Source organism: Salmo salar, unplaced genomic scaffold, assembly GCF_965601325.2.
Source record: "Salmo salar unplaced genomic scaffold, fSalSal1 ptg000005l, whole genome shotgun sequence".
NCBI lineage: Eukaryota > Metazoa > Chordata > Actinopteri > Salmoniformes > Salmonidae > Salmo > Salmo salar.
Genome location: NW_027675309.1, coordinates 670,001 through 682,500, shown reverse-complemented (window position 1 = coordinate 682,500; position 12,500 = coordinate 670,001). Strand labels below are relative to the sequence as shown.

The 12,500-nt window shown below is 43.5% G+C and overlaps 1 protein-coding gene and 1 long non-coding RNA gene across 2 annotated transcripts in view; both read left to right on the top strand.

Annotated features, from left to right (window-relative positions):
- LOC123735945 (uncharacterized) overlaps positions 1-12,500 on the top strand; it is a 284,243-nt gene that overhangs the window by 42,012 nt on the left and 229,731 nt on the right. The window lies entirely within an intron of this gene.
- LOC145850288 (tripartite motif-containing protein 16) overlaps positions 6,506-12,500 on the top strand; it is a 10,339-nt gene continuing 4,344 nt past the window's right edge. Inside the window, exons 1-2 of the mRNA XM_082970864.1 lie at positions 6,506-7,193; positions 7,627-7,722. Coding sequence (XP_082826990.1) covers positions 6,597-7,193; positions 7,627-7,722 — 693 coding nt within the window. The 5' untranslated portion in view covers positions 6,506-6,596. The remainder of the gene's footprint in view (positions 7,194-7,626; positions 7,723-12,500) is intronic.

Sequence of the window (12,500 nt, the reverse complement as noted above, 5' to 3'; positions counted from 1 at the left end):
CTATAGCAACAGAGTGTTGTGATGCAGGGTTACTATAGCAACAGAGTGTTGTGATGCAGGGTTACTATAGCAACAGGGTGTTGTGATGCAGGGTTACTATAGCAACAGGGTGTTGTGATGCAGGGTTACTATAGCAACAGAGTGTTGTGATGCAGGGTCACTATAGCAACAGGGTGTTGTGATGCAGGGTTACTATAGCAACAGGGTGTTGTGATGCAGGGTTACTATAGCAACAGGGTGTTGTGATGCAGGGTTACTATAGCAACAGTGTTGTGATGCAGGGTTACTATCTCTGCTCTCTCTGCTCTCTCTCTACTCTCTCTCAGCCTGCTCCCTGCTCTCTCTCTGCTCTCTCCGCACTCTCTGCTTTTCCTGCTCTCTATGCTCTCTGTTCTCTCTGCTCTCTCGTCTCTCTCTCTTCTCTCTGCTCTCTCTCTCTCTCTTTTCTCTGCTGCTCTCTCTCTTTTCTCTGCTCTCTCTGCTCTCTCTCTGCTCTCTCTCTGCTCTTTCTGCTCTCTCTCTCTGCTCTCTCTCTGCTCTCTCTCAGCCTGCACCCTGCTCTCTCTCTGCTCTTTCTGCTCTCTCTCTCTGCTCTCTGCTCTGCTGCTCTCTCTCTGCTCTCTCTCTCTCTGCTCTGCTGCTCTCTCTCTTTTCTCTGCTCTCTGCTCTCTCTCTCTCTGCTCTCTCTCTCTGCTCTCTGCTCTGCTGCTCTTTCTCTGCTCTCTCTCTCTCTGCTCTGCTGCTCTTTCTCTTTTCTCTGCCCTCGCTGCTCTCTCTCTGCTCTTTCTGCTCTCTCGCTCTGCTCTCTGCTCTCTTCTCACTCACTGCTCTCTGCTCTCTCTCTCTATTCTCTCTCTCTGTTTTCTGCTCTCTCTCTCTGCTCTCTCAGCCTGCTCCCTCTCTCTGCGCTCTCTCTCCCTCTGCTCTCTCTGTTCTCTGCGCTCTCTCTCCCTCTGCTCTCTCTGTTCTCTGCGCTCTCTCTCGCTCTGCTCTCTCTGCTCTCTGCTCTCCCTCTGCTCTCTCTGCTCTCTCTCTCCCTCTGCTCTCTCTGCTCTCTCTCTCACTGCTCTCTCCCTCTGCTCTCTCTCTCTGCTTTCCCTGCACTCTCTCTCTCTGCTCTTTGCTCTCTCTGCTCTCTCAGCCTGCTCTCTGTTCTCTGCTCTCTCTGTTCTCTGCTCTCTCAGCCTGCTCCCTCTCTCTTCTCTCTCTGCTCTCTCTGCTCTCTCTCTCTGCTCTCTCTGCGCTCTCTCTCTCTGCTCTCTCTCTCTGCTCTCTGCGCTCTCTCTCTCTGCTCTCTGCTCTCTCTGCTCTCTCTCTCTGCTCTCTCGCTCTCTCTCTCTGCTCTCTCTGCTCTCTCTGCTCTCTCTCTCTGCTCTCTCTGCTCTCTCTCTTTCTGCTCTCTCCCTCTCTGCTTTCGTGTCTTTGGTTATGCCAGATTAAGTGATATGACATGCTATCCTATAAAATCCTTTCTCTGTAATTAATATCACCTGATTAGCTAATCATGTAAATGTAATTAACTAGAAAGTCGGGACACCACGGAAGAGTGTTTATAGAGCCATTATCTTCCGAATAAACTCTTAACCTGATGGGGATAGGGGGAAGTATTTGCACGGCCGGATAAAAAACATACCCGATTTAATCTGGTTACTACTCCTGCCCAGTAACTAGAATATGCATATAATTAGATTTGGATAGAAAACACTCTAAAGTTTCTAAAACTGTTTTAATGGTGTCTGTGAGTATAACAAAACTCATATGGCAGTCAAAACCCTGAGACAAATCCTAACAGGAAGTGGAAATCTGATGTGTGGAATCACTTTCAAGCCTTTGCCATTGAAACTCACAGGGACTTATTAATCATTTAGCACTTCCTAAGGCTTCCACTAGATGTCAACAGTCTTTACAAAGTGGTTTGAGTCTTCTATGGTAGAAACTGACCCAAAGAGAGGCTTGGGAAGTTGGTCACAGGGGGAGGTTCATTACTACTATGACGTCGGCGCCCATGGGAACCCTTTTGTTCCGAAACGTTTAGTAAGACAATGCAATCGTCCGCCTTGAATATTATTGAAGCTCTGGTTGAAAAAGGCCCTAAAGATTTATGTTATACAACGTTTGACATGTTTGAACGAACGTAAATATATATTTTTTGCACATTCGTGACGACATGTCCCGCGCGCTTCAGTACATTATGAGTAGCCTTTGGAACGCGCTAACAAGAAGGAACTATTGGGACATAAATTATTAACTTTTTCGAACAAAACTACATTTGTTGTGGACCTGGGATTCCTGGAAGTGCCTTCTGATGAAGATAATCAAAAGGTAAGGGAATATTTACAATAGTATATTTGATTTTAGTTGGTTCCAAGATGGCGCTAACCTGTATCGCCTAGCCTATTTTTCTGAGCATACCACGTCGTTTATTGCAAAGTGTGATTTCCCAGTAAAGTTATTTTTAAATCTGGCAATGCGGTGCCAAATGGCCAAGAGGAGAAGACTGAGGGACACATGATGGAGGCAATGTCTGAAACCTATCGTCTTCACTCCTTTGAGTACCGGACTCCGGTTGCTTGGATGGGTAGTCATGCTGTAGAGCGTGACCATTCTGGACTTCCTCCAGATGGTACCTAAGGGTGGTATTCTGCTGCATGGCAGAGTCCACTTGAGTACTTAGAGTACTGATTTTTGGACACGTGAGTGTCGCACTTGCTCCTTTCGGCTATAAAAAATGATACAGCTGTCTTTCATAAGATCAAACTGAACTAACTGCTATCTTGAAATGTTGAAAAAGTGTTTTTAAATAGCTCAGTCTTATCACTCAATATGAGTCAAAATCTGTCACTTCCAGGAGTGCTCATTTTGTCAAAAATGAAAAAAATAACCCAACTCAAACATCTGCTACCTTGAAATGTCCAAAAAAGGTATTTAAATGGGCCAACCAGACATCTTCTGGAGAGAAGAAGGCTCGATCTTCTCTCAAGAAGGACAATCTTCATACCATAAGATAGTTCTTCTTGAGAGAAGATAATGAGACGGTCAGGTAGAGAAGACCAGACAAATGGTCCACCCACACAGACCTTGTGGTGAAGAAATCAGAACAGCACCTCTTCAACCTCCGGAGGCTGAAACCACAGTGTCGCAACCACAGGGCTCTCCAGAGGGTGGTGCGTTCTGCCCAACATATCACCGGGGGAAAAGTGCCTGCCCTCCAGGACATCTACAGCACCTGGTGTCACAGGAAGGTCAAGAAGATCATCAAGGACCTCAGCCACCCAGAGGAACTCAGCCACCCAGAGGACCTCAGCCACCCAGAGGACCTCAGCCACCCAGAGGACCTCAGCCACCCAGAGGACCTCAGCCACCCAGAGGACCTCAGCCACCCAGAGGACCTCAGCCACCCAGAGGACCTCAGCCGCTGGTCACTTTAATAATGTTTACTGTTTTACCCACTTCATATGTATATACTGTATTCTAGTCCTGGTTCATCCTATATAACTACTGCTGTCCACTTCATATGTATATACTGTATTCTAGTCCTGGTTCATCCTATTTAATTATTGCTGTCCACATACTGTTCTTCAGATATACTACATATTTGATCCATATTACCTATACATCCCTTTACATTTATATATACACTACCGGTCAAACGTTTTAGAACAATTAAGGGTTTTTCTTTATTTGTACTATTTTCAACATTGTAGAATAATAGTGAAGACATCAAAACTATGAAATATCAGATATGGAATCATGTAGTAGCCAAAAAAAGTGTTATATTTATATATTTTATATTTGAGATTCTTCAAAGTAGCCACCCTTTGCCTTGATGACAGCTTTGCACAATCTTGGCATTCTCTCAACCAGCTTCATGAGATAGTCACCTGGAATGCATTTCAATTAACAGGTGTGCCTTGTTAAAGTTAATTTGTGGAATTTCTTTCCTTCTAAATGTATTTGAGCCAATCAGTTGTGTTGTGACATGGTAGGGTTGGTATACAGAAGATAGCCCTATTTGGTAAAAGACCAAGTCCATATTATGGCAAGAACAGCTCAAATAAGCAAAGAGAAACGACATGAATGTAAAAATAAAGAAAAACCCTTGAATGAGTAAGTGTGTCCCAACATTTGACTGGTACTGTATATATATATATATATACTCCAGACTGGTTCTCTGTATATATATATACTCCAGACTGGTACTGTGTGTATATATATATATATATATACTCCAGACTGGTTCTGTGTATATATATATACTCCAGACTGGTACTGTGTGTATATATATATATATACTCCAGACTGGTTCTGTGTGTATATATATATATATATATATACTCCAGACTGGTTCTGTGTATATATATATATACTCCAGACGGGTACTGTGTGTGTATATATATATATATATATTATATATATATACTCCAGACTGGTTCTGTGTGTGTGTGTATATATATATATATATATACACTCCAGACTGGTTCTGTGTGTATATATATATATATATATATATATATATATATATATATATATATATATATATATATACTCCAGACTGGTTCTGTGTGTATGTGTGTGTATATATATGTGTGTATATATATATACTCCAGACTGGTTCTGTGTGTGTGTGTATATATATATATATATATATATATATATATATATATATATATATATCATACACACACACATATACACACATATATATATATACACACATATACACACAGTATATACTCACAGTATATATATTTATATTCCAGGTCTCCAACATTGCTCATCCTAATATTTCTATATTTCTTAATTCCTTTACTTTTTACTGTCACGTCCTGACCAGTAATAGGGGTTATTTGTTATTGTAGTTTGGTCAGGACGTGGCAGAGGGGTGTTTGTTTTAGGTGGTTCGGGCTATGTATTTAGGTAGAGGGGTGTTTGGTTTATGTGGTTCGGGCTATGTATTTAGGTAGAGGGGTGTTTGGTTTATGTGGTTCGGGCTATGTATTTAGGTAGAGGGGTGTTTGGTTTATGTGGTTCGGGCTATGTATTTAGGTAGAGGGGTGTTTGGTTTATGTGGTTCGGGCTATGTATTTAGGTAGAGGAGTGTTTGGTTTATGTGGTTCGGGCTATGTATTTAGGTAGAGGGGTGTTTGGTTTATGTGGTTCGGGCTATGTATTTAGGTAGAGGGGTGTTTGGTTTATGTGGTTCGGGCTATGTATTTAGGTAGAGGGGTGTTTGTTTTATGTGGTTCGGGCTATGTATTTAGGTAGAGGGGTGTTTGGTTTATGTGGTTCGGGCTATGTATTTAGGTAGAGGGGTGTTTGGTTTATGTGGTTCGGGCTATGTATTTAGGTAGAGGGGTGTTTGTTTTATGTGGTTCGGGCTATGTATTTAGGTAGAGGGGTGTTTGGTTTATGTCTATTGTAGTTCTATGTTTAGTTAATTGGGGTTGGACCTTCAATTGGAGTCAGCTGGTTATCGTTGCCTCTGATTGAAGGTCCTATAATTAGGAGTTTGTTTTGTCATGGGGGTTTTGTGGCAGATTGTTGCTGTGTATAGCTTTGTGCCTTACTGGCCTGTTCTTTGTCCTTTAATAAAAGAAGATGAGTGTACATTTTCCCGCTGCGTCTTGGTCTAAACCCTACGACACCTGTGACATTTACATTAGGGTGTATTGTTAGATACTACTGCACTGTTGGAACCAGGAACACAAGCATTTCACTACACCCACAATAACATCTGCTAAATATGTGTATGTGACCAATAACATTTTTATTTGATTGTATTTTTGAAAGTGTTACATAATTCTCAATCCGCTTTGCGTCGTGCCTAAAAACAGCACTTAGCCGTGGTACTGTATATTAGCCATATACTGTCACCACTTCCACCGAAGTCATTTCCTCTCCTTGTTCGGCGGTCGGCGTCACCGGTCTTCTAGTCATCGTGGATCCACTTTTTTTCATTTTCCATTTGTTTTGTCTTGTTTTCTTACACATCTGGTTTCCATTTCCATCATGAATTGTTGTGTATTTAACCCTCTGTTCCCCCCATGTCCTTGTGTGGAATTGTTTGTTTGTAAGTGCTTGTACTCTGTTACTGGTGCGCATCGGGTTTTGTACCCATGTAGGTTCGTTTTGTATTAAACTGCTCCGGCTATTACCTATCTCTGCTCTCCTGCGTCTGACTTCACTGCCACCAGGTCCGCAATCCTTACATATACCACACCTCCTCAGGCCTTATTGCTTATTAGAACACATAAGTGTATTATAAGGCATTATAAAGGTCATTAAAATAATTCTAATATGTACTTCATAGAAACTGTTACCCTTTATATTCTAATAACTCATATTTTAAGATTCATTATTTAAATTATTCCATGTTAAGGGCTCTAACCAAGGAACAAGACTATTTGTCTCCCTCTTGCTGTTGCATGCAGTTCCTCTCTCTCTTCCTCCCTCCCTCTAACCCCTCCCTCCCTCTAACCCCACCCCTCTGGCAGAACCAGGAAATCCCTCCCCCTCCCACCAACTCTCTTCTGAGGAAACGAAACTGATCTGAGTCTCTGTCTCGTCTGTCTGTGTGAGAGTGAACAACCGTCCAAATGGCTCAACAGGGAGTTCTGCTGGACCAGGACCAGTTCTGTTGTTCTGTCTGTCTGGATCTACTGAAGGAACCGGTCACCATCCCCTGTGGACACAGTTACTGTAGGAGCTGTATTGAGGGCTGCTGGGATCAGGATGTTCTGAAAGGGGTCTATAGCTGTCCACAGTGCAGACAGACCTTCACTCCAAGGCCTATTCTGACAAAAAGTAACCTATTGGCTGAGGTGGTGGAGAAACTGAAGAAGACAGGACTCCAGGCTGCTCCCCCTCCTGCTCTGTGCTATGCTGGACCTAGAGATGTGGCGTGTGATTTCTGCACTGGGACCAGAAAGCAGAAAGCCCTCATGTCCTGTCTGGCGTGTCTGGCCTCTTACTGTGAGACTCACCTCCAATCTCACTACGAATTTCCTGCTTTGAAGAAGCACAAGCTGGTCAAAGCCACCGCACAACTACAGGAGAAGATCTGCTCTCATCATGACAAACTGCTGGAGGTTTACTGTCGTACCGATCAGCAGTGTATCTGTTATCAGTGTTTGATGGATGAACATAAAGGCCATGATACAGTGTCAGCTGCAGCAGAGAGGACTGAGAAACAGGTAAGACCAGAACAACTTGTTGGTGACTGTCTGATAAACAAAGAATTAAAGATACAGTAGGAACTAAGGCTGTTTGAATATGAGATCATTGAAATGAAATGAATCCTCAGCAGAACAAATATGAACACAAACCTTGAGTATATTGATATGTCAACCCAGATTCTCTAAATGTATCACCATTTTATAATGTCAAAGACTATTATCATTCTGAATGCCCTTTTATGAGTCCAAAGTTCAGTCTCAACCTGTTGATACATGTAGTCCTACCATAAAAACTATAATCATTCACATAGCAACAAATAAATATCATTTAGTAAATGGACCATCCATTTTTTTAGATCTTCCTCTCTATGGGCCCTATGTCACATTACTATACTATTGATCTACTGGACTAATAAAGCTTGATAGCTCATTGAAGAGTGATTCTCCACAGAGGCAGCTGGGGATGAGTCAGCAGAAGGTCCAGCAGAGATTCCAGGAGAGAGAGAAGGAGCTGAAGGAGCTCCAACAGGCTGTGGAGTCTCTCAAGGTGAGTATTGTTGACCAGAGGAGACACACCATTTCACCTGTCTCCTCCAGTCAGAGAGAGAGAGAGAGGTAGAGGGGCCCCTATCCAATCCCACTGACCCCACTGTTGGGAACAGGTTGTCACTGCTGAGGCAGTGAAGAAAGTAGAGGAGGATGGGTCAAGGCTGAAGGATCCTGAGAGGATCCCTGTGAGTAGTAGATCTGTGACAGCACAGAGGGATGGGCCAACCAGCGATATATGCTTCAGTAAGGTTGGCTTCATAGTGTTCATAGCAAATGGTTATCAACTGTACCGCAGAAATGGAATGTAAATCACTGAAAAAAATATGTTTTGGTGGCAGCTGCAGAGAAGTATTTGATCATACTAGATTTGACTTCAGAAGAGTTCCAGGGTGTGTTGAGTGGTGGTGTCCCGTCCTCCCAGGTCGTTGGCCTGGTGCAGGAGCAGATAGGGTCAAAGTAGTGGAATGGGGGTAGTGGGTTTTAATGAGGGTAGGGTTAGTTGGCCTGGTGCAGGAGCAGATAGGGTCAAAGTAGTGGAATGTGGGTAGTGGGTTTTAATGAGTGTAGGGTTAGTTGGCCTGGTGCAGGAGCAGATAGGGTCAAAGTAGTGGAATGGGGTAGTGGGTTTTAATGAGTGTAGGGTTAGTTGGCCTGGTGCAGGAGCAGATAGGGTCAAAGTAGTGGAATGGGCTAGTGGGTTTTAATGAGTGTAGGGTTAGTTGGCCTGGTGCAGGAGCAGATAGGGTCAAAGTAGTGGAATGGGGTAGTGGGTTTTAATGAGTGTAGGGTTAGTTGGCCTGGTGCAGGAGCAGATAGGGTCAAAGTAGTGGAATGGGGTAGTGGGTTTTAATGAGTGTAGGGTTAGTTGGCCTGGTGCAGGAGCAGATAGGGTCAAAGTAGTGGAATGGGGTAGTGGGTTTTAATGAGTGTAGGGTTAGTTAGAAGGGTGTTTTTTAGTGTTATCATAATTTCCCCTTTTCCCATTTTGTATCCCATAATATCATGTATTTATATTATAGTCCAGTTGAGGCAGGTGAGATGCCTTTGGATATACGACGTAATAAATTGTCATTAGCTTATTGGGTTGAAAGGCTGTGAGGTTGAGCATCCCACTGCTACTGTTCTAGATGACTGTTGGGAATATACTAGTAGACAAGGCAGTGGTTTTGGTTGGACAGTTGGAAAGCTTGCTGATGAGAGTAGTTTCAGGGAGTTGGAGGTTGGCCCTTTCTGTGGTGATAGGGGATGTTCCTCCATGGTTACTCCCAGATCCTGTTGTTGATCTAACCTTGGTAGACAAAAGGAAAAGATTGGGTCAGAAGTCAGTGATAAAGGGAAACTGGTTGACAATTACATTGGTAGAAGTTGTTCTGCTTTTTTACCTCTTTTCACAGATGGATCCAAGGGCCCAGATAGTGGGCCCACAGGAGCAGGTGTTTACCTTCCTGAATGTGATGTGCAGATATGTAGAAGACTAACAGATGAACTGTCAGTGTACTCAGTTGAACTGTTGGTGATAATAGTTGTCCTCCAGTGGGTGGAGGACGTACAGCCTGTTAGAATTATAGTATCCTCAGATTCTCTGTCTGTATTGAATAGTTTATCATCTGGTAAATCTATTAGGAGTGACCTACTATTGGAGGTATTAATGTTATTATGGAGAATTGAGAGAATGGGTCTAGTAGTGAGATTCTGCTGGGTCCCAGCACATTCAGGTGTGGAATGGAATGAAATTGTAGACTAGTTAGCTAAAATAACTTTAAAACAAGATCTAATATATATTAATGTTCCACTGGGTAGAGGTGAGGACAAATGTGAGATCAGAGACATTTTGATAGATGTGTGGCAGAAGAGATGGGACTCTGAGCACAAGGGACGGCATTTATATGCCCTCCAAAGAAAGGTCGGTGGACCAAGGTTCAAAGGTCAGATTAGGAAGGAAGAGGTGGTGTTTCCTCGATTGTGTTTAGGACATTGTACATTGAACTGGTCCTTCCATCTGGTTGGCAGCATGTGAATGGTTTGTGTCTGGAGGGTATTGTCAATGAAACGGTGGAGCATGTGTTGTTATATTGTTGTAAGGATGTTGAAGAGAGGGAAAGATTGAAGTGTAGGGTCATTGAGGTTGGATGGGGGTTGGATGGGGGGTTGGAAGGGATTTGGGGGATGGGGGAGGGTCTATTAGAAGTTAGTAGGGATCTTTTTTATTTTCTCAGAAGTACTGAGTTAGGTAGGAGGATTTAGAAATGGTGTAAACCGTGATTGAACACACTCCAGCACAGTAGGAGGCGCCACGCTCCTTTAACGTTGGTTTGAGGACCGCCATTATACCATAGAAGAAGAAGAAGTTGGTAACGTGAGGTTTTGTCGTTCGTGAAGAGTGCAGCTATTCTTTTGCCTATTTTCCAAATGTATTTTGTCATGGTGGGAGGGTTTGTTTACTCGGTTTCCTCTGTTTATCGGTTAGAGTTGAGGAGGGAGTAGGGTAGTTTGATGTCCTCAACCGAGTGGAGAAGAAACGCTGTCTCTTCAGGTGCGTTGTGGAGAATGGTGTGGAGGAATTATTGATCCTGGTCGGTGAACAGGTGGGAGAGGAACATATACACTCTGTATCCAGAATGAACAAGGCGGTGGTTGTGGTAATGTAAAAGGTGAGTCTTGTTACCCGGCTAGTTACCAGTATGATTTATGTGAGGGGTTGTGTTGGTGCTGATTTCGACAAGAGTAGTGGTGTCTAATCTGCCTCCGTTTATTACCACCGAACAGATCCGTAAAGAGTTGGTTCGTTTTGCTAAATGTGGAAGTGTTTTTCTGAACGAAATTCAAGGTTAAACAGGGGAGGGGTGGTACACAGGGTTTGTTAGCACAGAGGAGCCCAGTGATATAATATTATATATATATATATAATATTACTATATGTCCCAGCTGTTTGCTGTGGTTTTGAAGTAATTCTCTTCCAGCCCGCGTTAACCTTGTAGGTTTACCTCAGGTAACTGATTATTAACTAACCTTATTTTATTTGTTTCTAAATGGCTGCTGGGTAATATGATAATCGTTGAAATCTGTTGGTTCGTAGACATCAAATAGAGAGAATGCTGCGCAGGTTCACTGAGTTGTAAACCTAATGGATAGGTGGAGATCATTGATTTGTAGCTCTGACTCAGTTGCTACCTCAGATTATGAGCCTATCAAGTGTGGTGAATGAGGTATGTAGTTCCCACAGAAGACCACAGGGAGGAGCAAGAGAGATATAAACCCATACAGTTTATCTCTTTAAATACCCTGAACCTAACAATCAATCTAATGTATTTATAAAGACCTTTTTACATCAGCAGATGTCACAAAGTGCTGTACAGAAACTCTAACCCTACGTATAACCTGTTTTATCCTGAACCCTAATTCTAGGGTAGGGTAGCCTAGAACCCCTTTAGAAACTATTATAGTAATAATATTATGTTAGTAAATACCATTATAGTACTAAATAGGTTCTATTGTTATTTTTTAAATAAAACCTATGTATAGTACTTACCATTTAACTGTTGTTTTGTTATTTTATTATATTTATTATTTAGAGGAGTCTGTCTAAATAATGAAAAGTTAAGTTATTGCCAGACTTTTTAATGAAACCTTTATTTAACTAGGCAGGTCAGTTAAGAACAAATTCTATTTACAATGACGGCCTCCTGGGGACCAGTGGGTTAACTGCCTTGTTCAGCGGCAGAACAACAGAGTTTTACCTTGTCAACTCTGAGGTCGTCTCTGAGAGACTCAATACAACAGGGGTCTCTGATTTCTATGCTGCAGTACTGAGGGCCTGGCAGCTGCTGAGACCCACACGAGAGGAGGGGGGGGTGTGGTGCCTGGGCCGTGGGGCTGGGAGGAACCACTGATCACTGGGTTTGGTGGACCTGGAGAGCAGGGTGGCAGCGTTCTGACTCAAAGCAGCACAGAGGCTACTGTACCGTACGGAGGTGGGCTTAGCGGGAGGGAAGGGGCATCAGAGGCAGGGGGTTGTGGGGGCTGAGAGCATGGCAGGGTATAGGTGGAGGGTGCTCTATAAGCTCCCAGTGCTGGAAAGGTCGTGTATTAACTAACTGCTATCTCTCTCTGTCTCTCTCTCTCTGTCTCTCTCTCTCTGTCTCTCTCTCTCTGTCTCTCTCTCTCTGTCTCTCTCTCTGTCTCTCTCTCTCTCTGGTCTCTCTCTCTCTCTGTCTCTCTCTCTCTGTCTCTCTCTCTCTCTGTCTCTCTCTCTGTCTCTCTCTCTGTCTCTCTCTCTGTCTCTCTCTCTCTGTCCCCCTCTCTCTGTCTCTCTCTCTCTGTCTCTCTCTCTCTGTCTCTCTCTCTCTGTCCCCCTCTCTCTCTCTCTGTCTCTCTCTGTCTCTCTCTCTCTGTCTCTCTCTCTCTGTCTCTCTCTCTGTCTGTCTCTCTCTGTCTCTCTCTCTGTCTGTCTCTCTGTCTGTCTCTCTCTCTGTCTCCTCTCTCTCTGTCTCTCTCTCTGTCTCTCTCTCTGTCTCTCTCTCTCTGTCCCTCTCTCTCTCTCGCTCTCTGTCTCTCTCCTCTGTCTCTCTCTCTGTCTCTCTCTCTGTCTCTCTCTCTCTCTCTCTCTCTGTCTCTCTCTCTGTCTCTCTCTCTCTGTCCCTCTCTCTCTCTCTCTCTCTCTGTCCCTCTCTCTCTCTCTCTCTCTCTCTCTCTCTCTCTCTGTCTCTCTCTCTGTCTCTCTCTCTGTCTCTCTCTCTCTCTGTCTCTGTCTCTCTCTCCTCTCTGTCCCTCTCTCTC